Source organism: Eutrigla gurnardus (genome assembly GCF_963514095.1).
Source record: "Eutrigla gurnardus genome assembly, chromosome: 14".
Lineage (NCBI taxonomy): Eukaryota > Metazoa > Chordata > Actinopteri > Perciformes > Triglidae > Eutrigla > Eutrigla gurnardus.
Window position 1 is genome coordinate 13,282,579 of NC_139937.1, and position 24,266 is coordinate 13,306,844.

The 24,266-nt window shown below is 43.0% G+C and overlaps 3 protein-coding genes across 3 annotated transcripts in view; 2 read left to right on the forward strand and 1 right to left on the reverse strand.

Annotated features, from left to right (window-relative positions):
* The window catches only part of prss35 (serine protease 35), a 74,917-nt gene that overhangs the window by 25,536 nt on the left and 25,115 nt on the right, over positions 1-24,266 (reverse strand). The gene's annotated exons all lie outside the window — the stretch shown is intronic.
* Positions 1-24,266, forward strand: part of me1 (malic enzyme 1, NADP(+)-dependent, cytosolic) — a 67,167-nt gene that overhangs the window by 7,156 nt on the left and 35,745 nt on the right. Inside the window, exons 2-3 of the mRNA XM_084026282.1 lie at positions 16,975-17,108; positions 20,361-20,510. Coding sequence (XP_083882408.1) covers positions 16,975-17,108; positions 20,361-20,510 — 284 coding nt within the window. The remainder of the gene's footprint in view (positions 1-16,974; positions 17,109-20,360; positions 20,511-24,266) is intronic.
* pnisr (PNN-interacting serine/arginine-rich protein) overlaps positions 4,744-24,266 on the forward strand; it is a 157,996-nt gene continuing 138,473 nt past the window's right edge. The window contains exon 1 of the mRNA XM_084026273.1: positions 4,744-4,755. The gene's annotated coding sequence lies outside the window, so the exon portion shown is untranslated. The remainder of the gene's footprint in view (positions 4,756-24,266) is intronic.

The window sequence follows — 24,266 nt, forward strand, 5'->3', positions numbered from 1 at the left end:
TGTACGGAGGGTTTTCCCAAGGTCAGAGAGATGGCTATCATGAAGATCGATGCTGTGTTGATTGACAGGTTTTGTGTGGTTGCAGCCCCATGAAAACGCTGCAGAAGTTTGTATTAATGGCGATCAGTTGAAGGGCTGAAGGCCGGGTCACCCTAAGATCAGTACATTCCAGTGGAGTTGCTACGATCACTGGATTTGCTTTCCGGGGAGAACGACAACTTATTAACTTTTGTGAACTTTGACACACTAATTTGTGCTGTTGACCGGTCGTAAGCCATCCTGACAGTGCTGACCTTTGAGGGAACCGAGAGCCACGTTGAACCAAGACAAATGGGTAGCAGACAGTCATTAAACAGGAATTGATGGTACCAAATATGTGAATGCATTAAGTGTTAGCAGCTCATGAGCCAGTACAAACTAGGCCTGTGAAGTGTCCCTTCTGTACGGAACCAAGCTTCCCAATAGGGCTAGGTAATATGGCTGAAATCTTCTATGACAATATAAGTCATTGTTATCTAGATAATGATATATATGTCACAATACACCATGCTTTCTAGGAATTCAGTGCATAAATAATCCTTATCGAATAACTACATATAGACTTCTGTGTTGTAGTCAGTATGGGCTTGTTATTATCGATTTAGACAACGTAACTGTGTATCATGATGCGATTTCATCACAATATGATCCCATTGAAAGATGATATGTGATCATGTTGAATTATCACATTCTCTGGTGATGGGGCCTAAATTCTTCTTCCACCTCAAGCTAACAAACACTTCCAGTTTCCCTCCACCGACTCTCATCATTCATTATTCATCATCATTCATCGATCCAACACAAACAAGGATGTTTTAAAGAACTGCACACTCTCCTGTAACTGTTTACCCTTTTCCATTAACCATGAGCTACCGCCTTAAGGCCCGGGGGCGTGACAAATAAACAAAACAAAAATGGAAAATACTTGTCTGGAACTATTTTGGATCAAAGTTATTCATACCCGCAGCAGATTTTTAATTTTACAATAGTTGTCTTTTCAATTATGTGGCAGAGGACCATCTACTGGGTTCCTGTTGACCCAGAGCAGCATCACGGCAGTCTATAGCGAAAGAACACAAAAATCACAGAACATTTGTATTCTGTGTGAAAATACACATGACACAAACAAGTTTGAAAATATAATGAGGTGTTAATTCATCCCTAAAAAAAAACCTGCCTCTGGTTTGTAAAAGCCTTTACTGGGGACTGTTCCAGCCTTCTGCTCTATTTTAACAACAGTGATGTTTGCTTTGTGAAGACAAGTTCTTTTCTTTCACATTTTTATTGTCTGGGTGGATTAAGAGAACCAGCTGCCAAGTAGGTGGTCATTTTCTGTCGTTATAGAAACTAGCAGTGACAACAGGAAAACATAAAAACACATTTCAGTAGGGCCCTTACATTATTATTACTCCCATAGTGAAGTGACAGAGGTGAGCGGGGAGATTGGTTCATTGATATTTTTAGAAGGGTGCTATCCTCCCAATGCTAAGTGAGCTGTGATTCACCTGTTAAATATATCCTTGTTGTTGTTCCATCTGTGATAAGACAACTTGACAGCTATTCCTGACATCTGAAATCGGATTGGCTCTCTGCGTGACCACAAAGAGATTAATTGGAGATTTCCTGTGCTAACAAGACAGTTCAGCCACAACACTCCACTGTGCTTGTTGTCTATGAACTTGAAGGATTTTGCTTCATATTGTGCTGTTTAAACTAATGAACCTTTCTGTAATCGTTGCTCCAGAAAAGAGGTAGAAATCCCAAACACCTGTTCTGTTACGAGACCTAAACTGTCACTCTAACACAGCCAATGAATGCTGGAGCACCACTGGCCCTTGAATGGGCTTGGAAGACTTGGACATTTTCCCGGCAGCACTCAGGCTCCTAAGGGACCTGGACTGTGGAGCATGAAAAGGCTGCCTCAAGGGGATTGGCTGCGTTTGAAGAACCGTACGTGTCCGCTACCTCCACCCACTCAAGGCTGCCCTCCCTGAGTCAACAGCAGCTCGGTTTTCAGGGCTGTTTGACCAACAAGTGTGTCTGTACATTCACAAGTTGACACCTACTGATTTAAGGAGCGCTGCGCTCATGTTTGCTCAGGATGAGGAATTTAAGACGCTCTTTTTGAGTCAGTCTCGGAGCTCAGTGTTGCTAGGTGGGGATCATGACTCATGAAAGTGAGGAGTAAATTAGAGGCAGAGCGGCTGTCTGCTCTCTAAAGGCAGATTAGGACAAGAGATGCACTGTTGTAATCCACCTTGAAAGATTCAGATTAAGTCATCAGATCGCTGTACTGTACTACCATCAGGTCTTCCCTCAACCTTGTGCTCTAATCAGCTGTAGCTTCCCTTGACAGCCCGTCAGACATATTCAGATACATATCCCGATAGATATCACGCAGCTAATGCAAATTTGCCTCTTATCTGAGGATTTTGTCCAGGAGCTCCCTAAAAAATTGTGTAGAAACTGAAAAAAATCAAGGCTACAAAGTCATGTGGTGTCAAGTAGGCAATAGATGCTGCTGAAGTTGACAGACAAAACTTCAAATATTATTTCTGGGGGTTTTATTTCTTGTTCTGCCAAAATTGCTTTTTTTTTTTTGAATAGTCGCTGCTTCAGCTCATCAGGTATCGAGTCCCACATCATTTGACGGAAACTCAGGTCATCGTAAGTTTATGAATTGAGCCTAATTACATTTTTTTAAAACACACACTGTAATGACTAAGTCACATGAAATGAAGCGTAAAAGGCTGGCACACAGAGCTCTGTTTCTACGTTGATTGCTCCCCGTTTTGCGTTTTCTCTCTGCTCGTATCCAACAGCGTTATTAGCACAGCGCAGAAATGTTGATAGAGAAATGCTAGATATCTCTCTTATTTAATGTGTTTGGCCCTCTGAACAAAGTATGAGTGCCGTAGTCCTGGGCCTGCTAATGACGGAATTTGTTGAGGAATGAGAGGGCACACGGAGGCCTTACACGGCACATTTGTTGGGAGGCATTCATCGGGGGAAAGCTTAGTCAGGCAGTAAGATCCTGAGAAGAGGCAGGATCGGAGCTGATGTGTGCTCTTTCTCTTCCTCCTGAGAGGAAGGGATGGATTTAAAGAGGCTTTATTCGCAGGGCAATCCTCTTGAATCCTGCTACGGCTGCCGTTTTAGCAGGAAACAGATGGGGGGCATTTGGCCTTTTGCTAAGAAACATTTTGACACAATAGAGCAACCTGGTATCACGCTGAATACAAACATGCAGAAGTGAGAGCTTACATGGGCAAAAATATGACAGATAGTCAGAATAAGGCAGATTATTCTACTACAATCAGGAAAATGGCTCCTATTCCGTGTCATAAACTCTCATTAGCGGTATGTGACCCTTTGCTGAACCTTTATCTTTTCCGCACACGTGGGCTGTGATTAAGTCTCTTCCGTATCAAACTGTAAGTCTTGTCAATAATAACCACAAAAAAATAACTATGCTAACTCGAAACAAATATTTGCTGAACTCATTGTCCTATGTTCAAAGGCGTTGTACGGTCTGAGGCGTTGTTTCCGTCCTGCTCTACAAATTATTAACAGTCTCTTTGTGTGTTTCATGTGACATCCATGACTTATACATTCCTGCACCTTATGCCTTTTTTTCAATGACGGGCCTAAAGCAACTGTAAAGATTAGACGCGGACTATAAATTCTAACCTTCCTGTAGCAAACTACTTATAGTACCAGCTAACAGGCTCCAATCGTAGACACAGGATTTACAGTAGCTGTATGGGGAAGTGTTTAAACCTATTTCCACTTTTAACTAATGTGACAAACCGTGTCGTAAATGTGGTGTACCGTATCAAACCCTCATTTTCTGTCAAATTTCATACCGAATTTAACTTCATTACGTTCACATTCACTTGGGGCTTCTCCGATGATAATCGGCCTCGGGGCTGTCGTCTCACGTCTTGCACTGAATGACCCGTTTGTCTGGTGCTTTTCCCAGGTGCTCTGGTGTTTCTCCCTCTGGCAGGTTTATTGGGCTCAGTGTGCAGTCCTGTCTGTCACTGAACACCGCCGGTCCTCTAACAAGACATGGAGAGAGATGGGAGATAATGAGCTGCCTTTGATTGCCTCTAAGCCACTTCAGATTGCAGGCCATTAACGTCATTATGGACGAGATGGAACAACAAGACAGAAAAACAGCACAACTCTTAATGACTGTTGCTGTAAATGCATTGGCGAAGTTACCTACGATTGCTTGCTCCTCTTTCGGGAAATCACATGGAAAGTTTGACTCTAAGTTTGGTTGGATCTCTGGAGTCCAGAGGGCTTTTGCATGCAGATGGTACATATCTCCACAAAGGCATACAATATAGTACAAATACAGTACAATTTCATTGTAATTTCAGTTTAATGCATTTGAGGGGAATCATCGATTCTTTTATTTCTTATTAATATGGCGAGGGATTCAGTTAGCCTTGCAAAAGAACAGCCAGAAAGCTCCTTCATATGGATACTTTTTACTTTATAATTTGAGTACATTTCAGAGCCTGTACTTTTTTACTTGAGTAAAGATGTTGGAATCTTTTTGAACACAAGTATCCGTGTCTGTACAGATACTTGCAATGAGTGCTCTGCCCAGTTAGCCAGGCTGTAATGTAGCCTCTGCTTGACAAATGCCAGGATGCCTGTGGCGCAATAGTCAGATAGCTAATCATGATTCATCGTCTGAGAAGTGTGAATGTCTGTGCCAAAGGTTGTGCCAATTCCTCGATTATAGGTGAAGCTATTTCACTGGATAAGTGGAAACTTGGACCCGCTGGTGGCACTAAAGGGAAAGTGGTGAGGACACATTGTCTAGGAACCATGAATATTTGTACAAAATGTCATGACAATACAAATACAACAGTTGTTATATTTCAATCTGGACCAAGCGGTAGACAGGCCAGCATTGCGTGTTCAAAAAAAAATCTAATATAGCCATAAAGTTGTGCTCATTGAGTTACTCTTTTATTGCCTTTTTATGAACCTGTTCAGTTTACTGGTCCAACTCAAGCAATATTACAGTGTTGCAAAACTGATGGGGCAAAAATACAATAAAACCTGCTAGTTTAATGATTTCCACATGTAATAACATCTCATCATTAGAGATTAATGGCTCATTGTACTTTTGGAGAGGTCATGCTTTTATTAGTTATTACAATATTTACTGTAGCCTATGAGCTTTCTTGTATTTCCATGCAAAAAGCATTTGGCCATACGTTAAAAATGTTAAATGAACGGCATATTCTTTATGGATATTTATTATGGAATTTCCACTAGAGAGGGAACTTCCCATAAAGAGGTTTATCGACCTCAAGGCAGCTTTGGAGCGTCTCATTGTTCCCCTCATTACAGCAAATGAACAAACACACCCATACACATACAAATACCTGCACACTCATTCATGCATGTAAACTAATGCACACCAGTCCGTGCAGGGCTTTCCATTCTTCATTGTTACACCTGCAGGCAGGAGACAGAGCCCATAAATAATTCTCCCATTCACTCTCTGTGTACACTTAGGATCATTAAAGAAAACCTTCACTCTTATTTTGAAAGTCAGAAAACACTTAAAGGCCCCTCAAGTTGGCTTTTGTAAAATGGTCAGGCCTTTTTACGCCAAGCTTGTTACGGTGTAGTTTGTTAGTTTTAGGTCAGTTGCTACACAGTCTTGATGACAAATTGAAAAAGGGGTGTTTTTTTAAGCAAACACCATTGCACCTGCCATGTGTTGAGCAGGGAAGTTTATATGTCAGAGGGCAGAGGCCAGCCTGCATCTGATTCTCTGGCATGCGTGGAGCTCTGAAATGAAGTGTGCATCCGGGAGAAAATGTTCATTTGCAGGCCTTTTTGTTTGCATGTTTTCGGGTGTTAGTGCTTCATCTCCTTGGGAAATGAGCACAGACATCTCTGTTGCTGGCTTCTCCTGTCATCTTGTGTTTGAAGCCCTTCAGACTTGCTCTGACTGAATTTGTATTTATTTTTATTAAAGCAAATGTCTAACCCAATTACTTCTCAGACTCTTTTGACACACTGTGTACATTCTCTGACATTAACAAGCGTTTTGTGGCTCTTTGACTTCCAGTGGACATGTGCTTACCGTGTGTCAGCCTGCCCCACTGAATGATTTAATGTGCTCTAGTTTCAGAACAATTCCCTGATTGAGCCACAGAGATGGTTCCTATTTGTCATGTCACTGGATCTGAGAAATCAGCACCGTTAGATGAGGAGGCCATGCATATATTGTAGTTTAAAAGCTGGTTCACAACACTGATGGAAATAGTGACAGGTTCGTTGACAGCACGGTTGGTAAGTGAGGTCAGGTGGCAGATGTCAAACGCAGAGAAACCAAAAGTTATTGCCTTAGTACATTTACAGTATAGTATGTTTTTTTAATTTTTTTATTGGCACTTTCACCATCTCCACCACACATTGGCTTGTGGGACAATAGTTTCCATTTGTAAACCTGTAAGGATATATACAGATTTATATATTTAATGATCGGTTGTGACGTTTTATGTTGTTATTAATAACAGATATAGATATAGACCTTGAACATTGCTTCTTCAGTAAATTTTTGACCTAATCTTACCAGCCTACCAGTCATTAGAGACTATATATCTATGAGATTAATTTGGGAAGTGGACGAATGCTTTTCATGGGATTTGTTGAGAATATATAGAATTAAAAATAGTCAAACATTCTTACCCTTTAAGCATGAATCATGCCATTTCGAGAATGAAATAGTTTGTATGTGATGATGATAGGGGCGTGAATCGTTTGCTTTACTTCGATTCGATTAACAATTAGGAAGTTGGCGATTCGATTCAAGGACACTTTTTTTGGAACGATTTGATTCAATTCAATAAACCACGATTCGATTCAGTAAATGTTAACCAAAATTCTATATCCATGAAATAAACATGCAATGAGTCCTGCATAATATTTTATGCTGAATACAAAAATATAATTAAACATTGCTCAGTTATTTTTAACATTTTTCAATAGGCTACTTGCTGGCAGGGGAGAGAGTGTCTTAAAAGTCTTAAATCATTAATCATAATTAAGAATCCTGATTCATAAGATTTAACACATTTATATCGATTGGTGAAGCCAAAGCGATTCATTCTGTTTATTTATTTAGTTGAATCGGGAGGACTGACAATTGATTCATCGATGCATCGCATGAATCGTTACACGACTAGATGATGAAAAAGTCATACAGAGCTATTAAGTGAATACTCTACACATTCAAAGTCTGGTTTGAATGAGGCTTGCTATATTCGGCTCACATTCTTTGAGGCCATGTATGAGCTTCTCTGTAGCCACAGCAGGATGACTGTTTCAGGATAGATGGACCTCTTATGTTGCTACTGTTTCCACTTGATTGCTGATGCCTGTAGAATTTATAAAGTGTAGGATGACTGCTATGGCCATTTGGGAACAATGAGGGCAGTGATGCCATGAGACTTGCTTCCTCAAAAAATCAGGAGATGCATTCCTGTGTGAAGCGTGGGCCCGATATGTGGCTCTCTAAAAAGATGGGGTTGAAACCTGCAGAATTGGCCTTTTTGAAACCCAAGAACATCTGTGGACCGACTCCATATGGGTGTATAATTTGAATGATTGACACCGACACTGATCCAGAGACCCCCCCCTCCTTCTATGGGAGATATCCCAGCATCCAGTGCAAAATGATTGACGGCAGCACACACACACTCTCCTCCCTTTCTGTCTTTAGGTGGCTCCTAGAAGAGAGAGAGAGAGTCGCAATGGTGGAGAGTAAAGGGGGGGTCAACCGTTTGAGCATGAGGGTCAGTATTTGTGTTTGACGAGAACCAGTCCAGTACCTCCCCCCCTTCAGATTCATGGGCACTGTATGTTTTGCAGATCAAACGCAGAGCGCGAGTTTGAACACGCATGCACATGGCATGAATGAGTGCATTCATTCTCTTTCTCTCTCTCTCTCTCTTTCTCTCCTTTCATCACTCCTCCGACACACACTTACACATTTACTATAATGTAAAATGTACTCACAAGAACACATCATACGTCACCAAACTGGGTTTGTCGGCCACCTTCACTGTGCAGCGGAAACCATTAAAGATCGCACTGAGGGTCTGTCTGTCTCTCTCTCTCTCTCTCTCTCTATCTCTCTCTCTCTATCTCTCTCTCTCCCTCCCTCTCTCCCCGTCTCCTTAAGATGTTGACCAGGAGGGGTTTTTAAAGGCCAACATAAATATTTTTGGATTGAAGCTGCTAATTACATAATTATTCCAACATTCCTAAATATATTGATCTCCGGCCAGAAAAGAACCAGATAAATTGCATTCATAGTTCAGGTATAGGGCACTGTCCTCAACCAGGTCACCATGATGATGACTGGAGTCTTAATTCAAGTCTGCTGTGTCACCCATTCTCTTCATCTCTCTTTCCTTTTCTTTTCTTCTTCTTTCCTCCCTCTCTCCCTCCCCATCCCTGCCCAAAAGCTGTTTTACGATAGTACTCTGTAGGGGGGGGGGGGGGGGGGGGGGTGTCCAAACCTCCTTGCGGTGGCTGGGAAACAGGGATACAGCAGCCCTGAGCTCGCTGTTGTGATAGACTGTCACTTCTGAGGAGTCATTGGGAGTGTTCACTCCCACAGCCAGAGAAAATAGAGTGGGATCTGGTTGATGTCACGTCTCCTGTAAAACCCTCCTGGGCCTTTTCAATTTGCACTTGTAACCAGAGAAGTCTTTAGGTTGATAGGTTTTCTTCTGCCTCAGTGTGCACAAATTGCTAGTCCTGCAAAAACGTTCACTCTGACTTTCGTCAAGGACTCATTTGGTGAGCTAGCCCAGTAATGTTGGTGCAAACACCAGCATTCAGTGCACTCAGCCATAAATGCAGACCAGGATTCTTTCTGGCAATAGTTAGAACTTGTGGGCTTAACCTTTGCAGTCCTGGTGAACAGCTGATTTCACAGCAAGCTGACACCTGTTCTCTGTTTATTCCTCCTTAAAAATGTTAGCTCTCGAATATATAACATATGAGATCTATGTCCACAATAGAAAACAGGACGACAGTGAGGGGAAAAAATCATTCAACTGTCACTTTGACATACTTCTCTCTTCCAAATAATCCAGTCACGCAACCATCGAGTCATGAAATGAAATCGCACACTTAAGGCTGCTCGTCACGCATCGCCCATTGTAAATAAATACTGTAGATTCTCTTCCGATGATGCCCCACACCACTGCATCCCTACTCTCTCTCTCTCTCTCTCTCTCTCTCTCTCTCTCTCTCTCTCTCTCTCTCCACCTACGTGGCAGCACCAGAGAGAGGCTGAGCTGAGTGTGGCGGTGGTGTGCTGTCTGGTGGTTTTTGCAGTTATATAATAAGCCTTGTCGGCTGGCTGATCACAGCCTCAAAAGTGCTGTGAACGCTGGCCCGGTCCGAGTGGTCCGTTCCATCCAGTCACCCCACCAGCCAGACGCCGTCGGTCTGATCGATTTGTCTTTGACCTTCATGAAAGAGCTTTCCCCACCTCTCTTTTCTTTCCCGCTCTTTTCTTTTGTTTTTGTCACTCTTCACCCTGTTCTTTGGATTCTATCCTCTAATCCCAACTATGATAACTAGGGGATGAATCTGTCATTCCACTGGGCTATCCACTCTCTTACCCCCACCAGCTGTTTTTACAGCGTCTAGACACACATGCCGATATTGATAAAACAAGAGGACGCCGCTGTGTGTGCTGCCGGACAATGAGGACGTCGTGGAGTGTGGATCTTCTCCTGCTGCAGGATTAAATATACTCACTGCCCGGGGTTTAGGGAGGGGTGTGTGTGTGTGTGTACACTGTGTGTGTGTGTGTGTGTGTACACTGTGTGTCTGCATGTGTATTTGTGAAGACTTGGCTCGAATCTGCATTAACAACTTTTGAATTGTGTGTATGCATGCATATGTGTGTGTTTATAAACACTGGAGGCAGAAGGGGGAGGCATATGACTCAGTCTTTCCTCCAGCTGTTGGCCCGAGACTCCCCCAATGTGGGTCACAAACTCATCAGACTGGCTTCCTGTGATGGTAAGTTTGTAATTCAGTTTCTGCTGACTCTCAATATTTACCGGTCTCCTACACAAGATTTGGTTCCCAAGTGGGCTTACGTTGCATGTCTGGGGCTACATCAAAGATGTTTACGTGGGCATCATCTGGGCCCTCAAGGCACAAAACCTCTTTCATTTTAAGGTCCTGCTCTTGCATGGATCACATTATTTTTCTGCTGATTGCACCAGTTGATGAACCGGGATGCTCATTCCCTGTGTGCTGCACACATCTAACTGTACGAAGCAGTGTTGTTAGCTGGAGGCCTGTGTGGGGAGAACACGTGGCGGTAATGCTGGGGTAGAGTAGATGGCGGTGTTTATGGGAACAACCTCAGCAGTTCTCCGCTCCCTGTTTGGTCAGCTGCAGAGAGGTCGTTTGGTCCGAGGAGCTCTGACATCACCAGCAGAAGTGAATCCAGATACGGTGGTCTATGTTGTAACAACAGTGTGGGCCAACTTCATCGCTGTAGATGACTTTCTCACAGTCCCTCTTGAATGTTACGCACATGTTAGCCCTCACACGGTCTCATTTCAAGATCAACTTTTATTTAGTAACTGCAGAGGAGGTTTTACATTGTACCGCCAGCACTAAGGTCATCCTCCAACATTATAGAAAATATAGTACCAACACACTTTGGTTCACTACAATATACAAGAAGGCTTGGAGCAGGGAAACCAACTTACATGATGTAAATCCACCCGTTAGATTCAGGTTTACAAAAAATGTACTTTAAAAAAATCCATGGTATATCCTGATTAAAGTGTTACGCAATGCCGTGAAATGAAGTAATGAATGATTTTCTTCTAGTACAGATGATCATTTAATGAGGTGGATTTTGGTTTGTTGGCTTTTTCTTTGTTCTGTTTGAACCTCATGAACCGCTGGAACATTTAGATTCCTCATTAATAGTGTAGGTCTGACCTGAATCATGAAGTTCAACTTTGAGAAACGTATTAAAACATATCTAAATGACTTCATGTCAGTGAACTTCCTTAATATCATTCTTCTTCATGATTTCTGTTTCTTAAATATTTGTGTCCGCGTCTTTTTCATTGCCTAAAACTAAAGGTCATTCTAGCACAGGGGTGGACTCAAACAAACATTTAAAAAGACCTGCCTTTTGACTTGATAGCCTCCCTTCCTGAGTGTTTTATAGTGGAAGCACCCTGCCTTTCCTGAAATAAAGTGCTCCACTGCTAACTTCAGAAGATATTATTAAATTTTACTTTACTTTACTTGGACTTGGGACCCAAAAAGTGTCGGCCTCACACATATCCGGTGTTTAGAATGTCGATTAAAGACCTGCATTAACACCTTTTTAAACCTCTTTATTGCTCTACAGTGCGACAGATGTGGTTCACCTTCACTGTAACGGGCTTGCCCTTTTGCTTTTTCTTTGTTCTGTTTCAACCTCCATGAACCACGGGAACATTTACATTCCTCATAAATACCATTGGCCTGACTGAATCATTAAGTTCAACTTCCAGAAACGCTTAAAAAAAAAAAGCGGTGGCGCTAATGCAACATGAACGCAAGACGGATAAATGAGGGGAAGCAGGGTTAAGATGGCTATCACTATACATCACTTTCAGCAAGTGGTTTTCACTGATAAACGAGTCACACAAGAAGGCCATCTCTTGTAGTGTTTCAGCTCTGCCTCTTATGAAAAGAGAGCCCTCCCTCTCCCACACAGCGTTGAATAGAGAAGTGCTCTGTGGCCACACACATCTCTGCCAGGCCGTATCTCACTGCCAAACATTTGAGCCCTCTCCCTGTTGAAGTCCTGTGGGCTTTTGTCTCCATGTCTGATCCGCGTCTGCGGTCGAGAGAGGCTCAATAGGGAAAAAAGGCCTCCCTATCGTGTTAGGCTCAGGTCTCTCTCAATGGGGGTTGTTTCTCCTGGAGCAGAGGGCACGTCCATTGAAGCTGCGGCTCAGAGAACACAGGGGAAAGAAAAGGAACGGAGCGGGCCTTTTTTGTATTTGGAATTGGGATTTGTGTGTTGGAGGTTAGAGGACCATGAGCACGAAGGTCTCTTATCTGGGAATCTCCACACGCTGAATCACTCATGGCTTTGTGTGGAATTACATCATTTTAGTTTTCCCAGGAAATGAATAGGGTTTGAGAGTTAAGTTTTTTTTGTCAGCACGTTGTCAATCTAAACCAGTTATTTAGTCTCTTAGAGTTACCACTAAAGGGAGAGATGATTTTATTTCCTTCCACTGTAAAAACACATTTTTAAGGAATGATATAAACCTAACTGGAAACATGTAACATGTAACTCCCCTGTTGTGCAGATATATTGAAGTTCAAATGAAAGGTCGAATGTGACATAAATGTATTCATATAACCAGTGTACACGCCAGCTGCATGTGTGGACAAGGCAGCCTCTGCATTATCCGTTGCGGTATGATCGGCTGGCTCTGACCTGTCAATGTGATCACCTTGTCTCACGATTGTAATGTGTCGCTGCAGAGTGTAGGAAGTTGCATCAGATTCCCTTAATGCTTTTCCAACAAAAAGTGATGAATGAGAAAACATTTTAAGTGGGGAAAAAGTGTGTGAGGAAAGTATCAGGATGCGTCAATGTTGTGACAAGGAGCATACTCTTGTGGGTCACCCAAACCAAGCGGCGGCATCAAGGAATGTGACTCTCTCCTACTGTAATGAAGGGAGTGGCCCTGCTGTGAGCCTTCAGCCTGCTGTTACACTGAGCTCTGTGTGGTTGTGGCAGATGGAAATGAAAAGGTTGAGGTGGCAGAACCTTTACTCTGGAAGGTTGCATCAAACCCACTCTTTCAACTCCCTGGGTTGCACAAAAAATGCATTTTTTTTTTTAATCAGTTTCAAAAGAGTTTGCTACTTTCATCTTTCTTGTTTGGGCATCTGGTGAACTAATTAGCTGTTTCCTCTCCGCTGAATGTTTTGGGGTGGGCATGGCAGCAGTCCGAGGTTAAGGGGTGGCACTGGCCAGTGGGCAGATTACAGGTTTGGGTTGTTACCACGGCTTCTGGAACATGGCGCTGCGGGCGTCACATGTGTTGGCAAAGGGTGCGGGCACTTCAGATGTGGTCGGGGACATGTGGAAGCTTTCGAGGGTTTATCCTGCCCAGCCCAGTTTTGGGCTACTGAGGGGGGAGAGAGCAGGCATTACAGCAGTCTGACAAATGAAAACCTGTATTCAGACAAACAAACACAGGGATGCTTTGTGTTTATACATGTGTGTGTGTGTGTTGTACTCTACAATTGAAGAGCATAAACCAAAAAATAGTCGAGAAAAATGTTGACACTGTTTTGTGATTGATACCTTTCTGAATTGTCTATTTGCATGTTTGGCTTGTTTAAGTTCACCCTTCACATTGACAAGAAATTTACCAAAGAGTCAGAAGTATGTATGTTTGTATGTGGCAGGTTAGAGATCTTTGCTTCAGCAGAACTCCACTGAACTTGCTCTGTGATGCAGGAGATAGATGGAATATGTGCATATTTTATCTGAATATGTGTGTATTTTTATCTGAATTCTATGCTCAGAAATCCAACTTTTGCTGCTTCACGCGCCACTGAGTAACTTTCATGGAAATGAACAGGGTGACGCTGTGTCCTGTTCTCATTATACATCCATAGAGCAGGACTGCCAGATTGAATTCTAGGCTGATTTAATGCCAAACCAAACAGGAATGAGAACTTGTCACCTTTTGGCGAAAATTCACGGCTTTGAATCCAAAATAGATCCGTGATGGTGATAGGGGTGAGTTTGCGTGCCTGACCAAAAGGTGAAAACACACCAAAGTTTAAATGCACTGCTTCTAGTATTCTTGGTGCAAAGCTGTCTTAACATTTCAACAGTAGGATCAAAGCTCGCCTGTCTTGGATCACCATTCCAGCAGCGTATTTACTCTGGCTGTTGTCGAGACAAAACCTTTCCTTGATGACGAAGAATGCCGACTGACGGACACGTTGACTGAAGGCGTCCAACAGACAGGACCTTGGGATTGAAGAGATTGGCAGCTCTATTTACATGCCGAGGACGAGGGCGTTGCAAAGCCAACATTCAAGTCAAAAGTCAAAGAGATGTCAAAACCGGCGTCAACGGTTCCCACACTTTCCCAGCCAAAGTCTACCAACCGTGCAGCGCAAATCTTTCTTACCGTGAAAACCCCCGACCCCTGCTCCTTTCTCCCTCCGTCACCGGTGCCTGGCCCTGACCCAGCCAGCCGTATCTTCAATCATAAAGTCACTCTACAGGCCAGGGTTTCCCCCTCTGGACGGCCAAGCTGCCTGCTCCTTTTGTGGGGGATGTTAATTGGTCATTTTGGGCCCAACTCCATGGATGGTATCTATTTCACAACAATGTGACACTGGTAGCCTTTGAGGGCTCATAGTGCTGTGAGGGTAATCATTCTTAATGAGGCATCGTACGCTTTCAACTACGTTGACTGGCTGTGATATACAATGAATCTATTTGATATGTTTTCTTCTTCAGACCATAAAGTAAACGGACCAAACTGCTGCCCGGCAGCTGTTGCATATGTGAGATATGACTGAATTTATTTTCAAGTACATTTTGATTAGAAATACCACAGGATCTAAGCCTTCAAAACTACCTAAACTGGGAAAAGCTGATAACACTGTCTGTGTCTACTGATGATAGACTAGTGCCTGTGCCTGTGTGTTTGGTTCTTTTGGGCTTTTTTGGCATTTCAGTGTGCAAGTGTGAGCTGTGTCAGGATCAGCCAATCTCTCTCAGAAAGAGTGCAATGTTTCTCCGCTAATGACAGAGCAGTGTGAGGAATGAATCTCGTTTTACAGACTTTTATTAAGGCCCAGTTTGCCTTGTGTATTTTGAGACTTTTTCTTTCTCCCATGTGTCCCTCATGGTCAGCTGTGGCAGAACAGCAGACCCAGCAGAGCAGCGGTGCATTCTGGGCCAAATTGCTGTTCCAAACACAAAACGAGCCTGAAGTGGCTCTCTGAAAAATAGAAAAATCTTTTTTGATAATTGGGGAAGGTTATAATTCAGAGCTGCTTCTGCTTATTTGAGGTCGGTTAAGTACAGACTGCATCGAGCCTTGGCGGGCGACGGATGGATCGGGACTCGTATTTAGTGTCTGAAATAGCCGATGCCCCTTTTTGTCAGTCACGCTCAGCTGATTTAGCACTGTCAACTCACTAACTAATATTGTTTGTGCAAATGTTCTGTTACATGTTGTTTCTGATAGCTCGTAGACAGTAACTGAACACCAAATTCCTTGAGCTGTTCTGCCAAAAAGGAAATGGCGTTTTTTTCCTCTCATTTCCTTCTCCTTATTCTGTCCTTTTTAGCATAATTACCCTCAAGAATTACCAAGATTACATCGAAAACCAACACTTAAGAAGCAGTCTGCTTTTTTGTTGAACGAAATGTAAATCTTATAAGAAGTGTGGCTGTGGTCGGCTGATGTTTCCTCTGACGTCAAGGCCGCCAAATTCTATTCCTAGTGCCTTATTGTGTGTCGTGTGCTTTTCTGCTTCCCTCTAACAGTGCATCTCGTGTGATTAAGCACATTTTTTTTACAACTTCAGTCCTGTTTTAACACAACCAGGCACACAGAAAGTGCCGGTGGCTTGGGAAACGCTATATAGTCAATCTCCCAATGTCACCACTTTCTGATGTCACATCAACACTCGACACTCTGTGTAAGAACCTCACAGGTCAGAGTGTACAGGTCACAGCCTTGGCGCTAAGCTTTTGTATGTTTTTCAATATTCCCGTTCAGGGGTCAGGGGTGAGGAAGATGAAAGCCAAAGTGAAGGTCAAGGTGAAGCGGGTTATTAGTGTTGACCTTGTTGTGTGTGTTTTTGAGGATGTGCACTGGTAAAAGCGGACATGGCAGCAGAATGTGAGCTGGAGGCGGCCTCTCTGAGCACAGATTGCTGGAAGGGGAGCCCCTCTGGGAGCAAACACTCTAGCCAAACAGAGGACAAGTCTGACACGCCACCTCTCTCATCACTCAGGAATGTTTGAACAGAAACGATTGGTTCATATTTCCTTAAATATGCAATTGTTCAGAGTTCAAACAGTGTTTTCAGACAGGGGTAAACACCAAGAGTGCAACAAGACCAACCACGCGTAGGAAGGATTTACAATAAAAAAAGATGCATAGTTTAACTATACAGCCATCTACATTGGACAGTCCAGATGTCCAGATAGGCCATAGTTTAAATAGAAGTTGGTGAGCTTAGCTTAGCATAAAAACTGGAAACATCTCGGCCTACCAGGACCTCGTGCACTCATGACTCATACTAGCTGTTATTGGATATGGCACCACCAGTTGGTCCCTGTGGCCAACCATGGAACTGCAACTAAATTCTCCTGGCATGCTAAAGTGCCAACTATTGTGGTCAATGAGCTATTTTAATGTAATGAATGGGTGTCATCTTGGCTACCTGGAAGCACTGCTGGTTGCCTGGCACCCTCATGATGATGACATGGCTCAAGGAAGTCACTGCCCTCGGTAAAATATACAACGTTTTTAAACAGATTACACTAATGCATTACAATGTGTCGATCTGTGAACGTTAGAGGTGCTGGTAGGTGGATTTAGTTACTTTTGGATATGGTAGTTGTTTCCCTCCTGTTTCTAGCCTTTATGCTAAACTAAGCTAACTTTGTCCTGGCAGTAGCATCATATCAAGGGCACAGATAAGACTAGAAACCTTTAAGGCATAACGTTACCACACTGAAGATATGTCTTATACCAAAACGTGTGTGATTGTTCTTGCTTTGAATCTCTCTAAGTCAAATCAACAGTTGGTGGAGGATAACGGAGGCGGTCTGTGTGTTTGCAGGGCATGGCTTTCTCCATGGAGGAGCGTCTCCAGCTGGGGATCCATGGCCTGTTGCCTCCCTGCTTCATCAGCCAGGACGTCCAGCTGTACCGGGTGCTCAAGAACTACGACATGAAGAGAGACGACCTGGACAGGTGAGGTTTACACATACGCACAGGCACACCACCATAATGTAGGGCCTTTTTATATATATATAATAGCTCCAAATCACCAGAGTTGAATATCAACGGATTCCCCAGAGAATCCCCCTGCTGCTGTGAACACTGAGATATCCTACATCTGGAAGCCTTCAAAACACAAGAGACAGATTAGCAATCAGCCCTCCGAGATCTACATCCGTCTCCTAACACCATACATCTTACTAAATACATCTCCCCCACCTCATTTCTCTGTCTCCTCCCTGTTTTTATAGCCTCCACAGCGACCAAATGAAAACTTCTGTTCAGTTTTGAATACTTCATAAGAGGCTTTGGAGTTATAGCTGTTTAAAATTATGTAACGAATCGACCTCATGCTAGCATTTTTAGTCCGTGCTCTCAGACTTATATGCAGAGTGCTCAATATTAAATTGCCTCTTATTCCAGTCTCCTCAGCTGGCTCTGAGTCAACTGTTCCATCAGCTGTCACTCCTATTGCTTACTTGCGAGACATGATTTAGGGTCAGTTTTCTTAAAGTGACACTTGATTTTCTGCCAATGCAAAATCTAGTCATTATGAGCTTGTCACTGCTTTTCCCATGCCCTATCAATGTCACCGACGATCAGTCTCCGGGCCTCCAGTGTGTTCCAGTCTGGGTCCCATGGTTAAGGGCCGCTGTTTTTCTGCCATTGCTCAAGCCTGCTGTGTTTACTTACAGTCTGGTTCCTCACTTCTTTGGTATTCACTGCTGGACTTTATTTTCTACGACCAAAACAAATTCTATTTTCATCAGATATCTAGACTCATAGACCTTTTTTCTTCTTTCATTGGAATTTGTTGCATTTTTTTAATTATTGTGACAAATTATGGCGAAGACAACATCGCTGCTGGCACATGGGTTTATGAACCAAGATGATGGAGAGACTCAAGTACCGACTGTGACTGTGTTGTCAACAGAGGAAATGGATGTTCAAAGGCTTTGCCAACTGAAATTCTGCAGTATATAAAATGCGACAGCTCAGGGGAAACCTCATGTCCGGTGAGGCTGTTAGACAGCAGTTTACAAGCTTAATATGAGCCAGTTGATCAATTGTGCTGAAATAGATTAAGATAGAAATAAATTATGTCCTGGCTGCTTCAGTAGGTTGACTTTAAAGGACACACTGCAGTCGACATGGATCCTGCTTTATAAAGCAGTGTGTGCTGTAAATATTCCTGTTTCCTGGGCGCAGGTGGTGCTCACGCCTTTTAAGGTTAAGAATGGAGAAAGAAATCTTCCCTAGTGACCTGCCAGCATGAAATTAAATAATAACACACTGCAGTCATATGTTAGGATTTGATGTGGGGATTTAATAAGAGGTTGAGGAGTAAATTAAAAATGTTGAAGCAAATTGTGAATGTATTTCAAACTGTTGTCTTTGTGATGTCCTTACTTTTCTTTCTTAAAGATGCGATGTGGCCACAGGCTTTAAACTAATAGGCGGCAGGATTTCACCTACAGTCTTCTTATCTTTACAATTACTAACTAACAGCAGGGCAAGAAAATGCAAAATACCTAAAACTCCCCACTAGTCAGTTAGAACTGTAGAAGCCTCTTGGAGAGAGGCGAAACATCTTCAAACACCAGTTAATCCAAAGTCCAGTTACCTCCAATAAGATTTCAAAGTTCACCAGGAAGAGAGCAGGCACAGCTCCAGGAAACAAACCCTGGTCAGCAGCAGCCCAGACCCCATCACCAGGAAAAACAGCTGGCTGGTGCCTGTGTAAAGGCAACAACAAAAATCCTGGCAATGGGGTTTGTCTTGGCTGAATTCGGGTGGCCACAGCCGTAAGCTTAAGGTCTGTAGGAGAGCTGTAGCTCCGGGAAAAGGCGAGGTAGCTCCTGGATGGCGAGTTGCCCCCTAAACTCACTTTGACCTCACAAACACACGTCTTTAGCTGTAACTCAAGAATTCATGTGCTACTTATGACAATTCTACAAAACTAATAGAATAAAATGATGAAGTGATGACATTTTGGACAGACATGAATGTAAACTGCAACTTGACTGGTGGGCGGGGACATAAAACCACAAAATAACTAGTTACCATTGTTTTGTAATATATTTCTCATAAATCCCCCGCATTTTCAAATGGGCTGGGATTACAGGAAAACAGACAAACACCGCCAACATGGTGATTCGAATGAGGGAGTGAACTCGTCATCCCGTATATTGTTGCAAAGGATTAATTGTTGTGTGGGCTAATACAGTAAAATGATTTTCTTTTTAACCCTAAAGAGAGACATGACTGTCGGCCTTCATCATGATACAGGCTGAAATCATAATTTTCTGTAGCTTTCAACCACATTTCATGGTCCTCCTCAGTGGATGGAGTTTTCTCAGTTTAATGAAAATAAAACAGACATCACACACTTCCATGACAGCTCCGTAAGCGCTATCAGCCAAGCCATATTTTGAAAGCGTTAGGAACAAGAACATATGAAGTGGCATTGAGTCTCCAGCAAATTATCAATCCATGGCTGCAGCTATTACAACTCCATGCCTTAAAGCATACGGAAACCCTTCATGTGATAAATTGCCTGTGGCAGAAGTTAATTCAGTTCACCGATGTAAAGACTGTGCTCCTCTAGAGCAACTGTCACCACCGTGTATTGTGCAGCTGGTGGACTAACCTATAGCAGGGAGGGCGTGCACGCTTTCTATCCCCTCAACAAGAGGCACCTTGTGCTCTTGGCTTTATGGAAACTTCTCTGATTAGGAATAGAGCCCTTTCTGGCGTGCTCTACTTCATTTGGGTTATATGCAAACTTTGAGTTCCCGGGCAATCTGCAGAACAAAGAACTTGTGTAGGCTATCTGAAAGGCTGATTTCTATTAGGCATTTTTTTTTTATCATTTGGAACTGGAGCAAAACACATTTTTTTAGTAAGTAATTATTGAATATGTGAGCAGAGCTTTCTTCTCTTTCTTTCTTTCTTTCTTTCTTTCTTTCTTTCTTTCTTTCTTTCTTTCTTTCTTTCTTTCTCGCAAAAATGTTAACCTCTGCCTCTCGCTTTTTTCTGACAAATTCTCTCCAAAGTGTTTTCTTTGAGTTCCCCCAATCCTGCCTGATACGTCTCATGCAAACGCACAGGTTTGAACATCTGACTTTAATAAAGCCCTCCACAGCTCAGAAAAATATGAGTCCTCAAGATGTTACGGATTAACATGCTGTGTTTTCCTCCCTGCTCCTCCCTTGTCACTCCCAGATATGTGTTTCTGATGGGGCTCCAGGACCGCAACGAGAAGCTCTTCTATCGGCTGCTATCGTCAGACATCGACAGGTTCATGCCCATCATCTACACCCCCACTGTGGGCCTGGCGTGCCAGCAGTATGGCCTGATATTTAGAAGGCCAAGGTAAGACTCACAACATTGAATTTGAAGAGTGTATTTTCAACCTCAAGTGCAAAGATACATCCTCTTATTCCCCGCTGCTGTGAACAGGCAGCAGGCCAAAAGGAAGCCCTGTCAGTTCCCACCCATTCAATCTTCCACCAGTCAGTTAATACGTGTTTAATGATAGTGGTTGTTTTTATTGTGCTTTTGTTGCACCAGTATCAGCCAGTATTGTCTTCTGCTTCTGAGTGTGTGGTTTCAATATTTTCTTTTAATATCTGCTTCAGGCTTTCTTTTCTCACGTACAGCACACTGCAAAGAACTGCTTGGAGTAGTGTTTATAGTCTCAGCCCACTTGTCCGTATCTAAATATTTATCTGCTGAAGAAATAAAGGCAAACTTAAATGGAGAGTGGACAAAACGGGTAGAAATAACTGTTTTTAATTTGCACATCAAAGAACCTGAGATGAAATGCCAAAAATAAAAAAAAACTTCAAATATTGTTAAAATGTTTTATTTGAGATGAAAAAGTCGATAACAATAAAAAGCAACAAAGTGTAAAGGCTTCTCACTGCTAGTTAAGGTTATGCTCAAGAACCTCTCGTGTTTTGGGTAACACACTTTCACACTGCCTGCAGACTCCTCACTCACTACTCTTAAGTGGCCCCCAGCCGACAGGGGCCGCTAGTGATGACAGTCGGGTTTAATCACTGCACAAAACTGTGACACCCAGACTGTGGAGGTCAGGCTAAAGCGTTTTTTTCCCAGAGCTGTCAAAACTGAAAGTAAAAACGTCCACATTTACGTGAGCTGGCTTTCATCTGGTGGAGAGCGTGTGATGCAGATTGCGATCAACTCTTTATTTAAACTTCTCTGCTGTCACTACCGCCGCAATCAACCACCACAGCTAACTGATAAAGGGCTAGTTCTCTTTTTTTATGTCACAGACGTGACGTTTATGAACTTTTTGGAGCATTCTTTTGCCAGAGGCTCCATTAAATTGGGGAATTGGAAACTTCTAAAGCACCAGCAAATTATTTGCTGTTCTGCAATGAAACCAAAAGCTCAAGGACTCTTAAAGCATTTGTATTTTACGCTGGAATCGGTCTTTAATTTTATCAAATCTGAACCACATTTGGAGGTTGTGGTAGCTGTTTCAGCTGGAGTTTGGTTCTAGTTTGGTGAGGCAGACCGCTGAGAGCTGTAGAAATCAGTTTAGGGTTCACCTTGAATGGATTTGGCTTTGCTCCTAGAAGGCGGACGTTCATTGGTCTTCTCTCCTCGTCTACTGTAAACACACTTTCTCTCTCTCTCTATCTCTCTCACTCTCTCTCTCTCTCTCACGCACGTTTCTGCTAGTATCTGTTTTCCCTCAAATAGGTTTGTCAGGTCTCTCCCTATCTGACAGCAACTCCCTTAGCGGTTACTAATAGATATTGAGTTGATAGGTCTGCTTTCAGGGCAGCAGTCTGTTTTACTTGGCCCTGTCTCCCTGCATTTAGCCCTACTCAGGTGGTTACAAGTGTTGGTTTGTTTTTACTCTAATAATCCTGATAGGGAAAAGACCACCCTCGTCAACTGTCCGTGACATGCTGTTATGCTCACTTACTGCTGTTAGCTATAATTATGGACTCCTTTGAGGACCTAAATGATACATATGAGCCAGCAATCTACAATCACAGCAACCTACACTAGTAGCTATTGTTGGTGGCCAGCAGGAATAGATGTGATGGCTATTGGCTGAAGATTTAAAAACCTGAATGATTGAGCATGATAAAACCATACTGGTAACTACTTTGGATTAGTATCAGAAATATGTCTTTCCCAGTTTCCCCTGTCGTGCATCTACTCCTCAGGAGTGCCAGAATTCTTCCTCAATTATGGCTTTATTTGTTTTACCATTATGAATGCTTGTTGATAAGCTGTGAAACCCCAGTATTCTCCATTTTGTCCAAGAAGTTTTATTACAAATACCTACCATGGGTACATTTAATATAACCCGAGTTCTCCCATGTAGACGCCGTTATTTTCCACCAGCTCCCCGTTTCCCCATCCCTGCAGAACTATGTGGAAACTATTCCTAGCATGCTTCCCTTCCTCTAACACTGAGCTGGCCAGAGGAGTCATTTTATACACTCCCTCGATCCCACAGCACAGCGGGCCAGGAGCTGCTGCCAGAAGCCCCGGGGTTGTGGAGGTGGGCCTTGAGAAAATGTGCATCAGGGGGTCAGTTAGCAGAATACACCAGGGGCACGGCAGACTGTCTTTGACAGATGTGGGTTTTCAGCCTGGCTGTTTCTTTCTGCTCATCAATACCTGAGAAAAGGGAACAAACTGAGAAATGTCTCGAAAACCATCAGATGGATTGCTGTTAAATTTGGTCCAGATGGCCATGGTACCCAGAGGATTAATCCAAGTGACTTTAGTGATCCCCTTTAGCGATCTCATCGAGTGCGCAGGTAAAATTTTACCTTTCTCAGCGCTGGATGGATTGGTACAACAGTTTAACCTGAAGGAGCTCTAAAGCTCTCCTCTTTTTTTGACATTCATGGTTCCCAGATGATGCATCGCTATGACTTTATGTTGCCATTTTGTGAGTTTGAGTGAAATATACAAACAGATATTGGAGGGGTTGCCAGTAGTTATTTGCCAGTACCAAACGAATGCCATTCCAGCCTCTGCTGTGCTTTGTGTTTGATTTGACTTTAAACTGAGATGCTTAACATAGTGATCATCTTGAAGGCATTGTCACTGTGAGCATGTTAGCATGTCGATGTACACCCTTACAGAGTCGCTGGCATGACTATAGACTCTTTGTCTGGTATTATCTTGAGCAGCTCATGTTTGTCATCCCTGTCAGGTATTTCTGAAAGTTAAATATTATTCTGTCTTTTATCTAAAGCTAATGCACAGGATACTTTACTCCCCAGTATCCTCTAGTGATGGCTGTAATGGATTACTAATGCCACTGTGCGTGCATGCATGCATGTCGTCCAGTCAGACCACCATAGCAGCAGATTAGGTCTCTAATCACTGGCTCTCAGGTATAAAGACTTTCTGTGTGGAAGGAGCAGCCTCTCCTTGTCTTGCCTGACTTTACAAGCTAATCTGCTTCATGAAGACTAAACACTCCGACACCAGGCTCTGTACCAGAGGCCAAAGGTCAAGCCCCATTAAGTCTCAAAACACGGCTGATTCACTGATCTTTCGATGGGGCAGAGGCAGGAAGCGGAGCTGGAAAAAAGAACACATTCACCTCATCAGAAGATTAGTGGACATGCTGACTTTTATGGGTTCGTAAGCTCATGAGCGGACACAGTGTTTAACAGAGAAAGTTGGTCTGTCTTCATCACACAAAGTTTGTTTCTGTTTTCACCGTAAATGTGGGTTGTGTACTTTGTGTGACAGCTGTAAGTACTCAGTTGTGATAAATGATAATGTTTTGTAGCAGAAAAATGATCCCAAGTATTGCGTGAAAGTAATTAGGTCTACTTCAATCATTTCCAGTGTCACCGGGCCCTCTGTGGTGCACTGCGAAGGATTGTCTAAATAAACTTGTAATAGGCCCTTTTAAAGTCAGTCTCCGCTTGTTAGACAAGCTCTTGATGTAACTGACACAAACCAATCCATCTTGCTGATGGAGATGGATGATCATTGGTAGGCCATTAGTGGATTCCTGGTTAAGGGTCAAGGGTCACCAACTCTCCTACTACAGCTGCCTGTCAGGAGCTGAAAAGTAAGACATAAGCACTCCCTCGAGATAGGGAAAGGTAATTT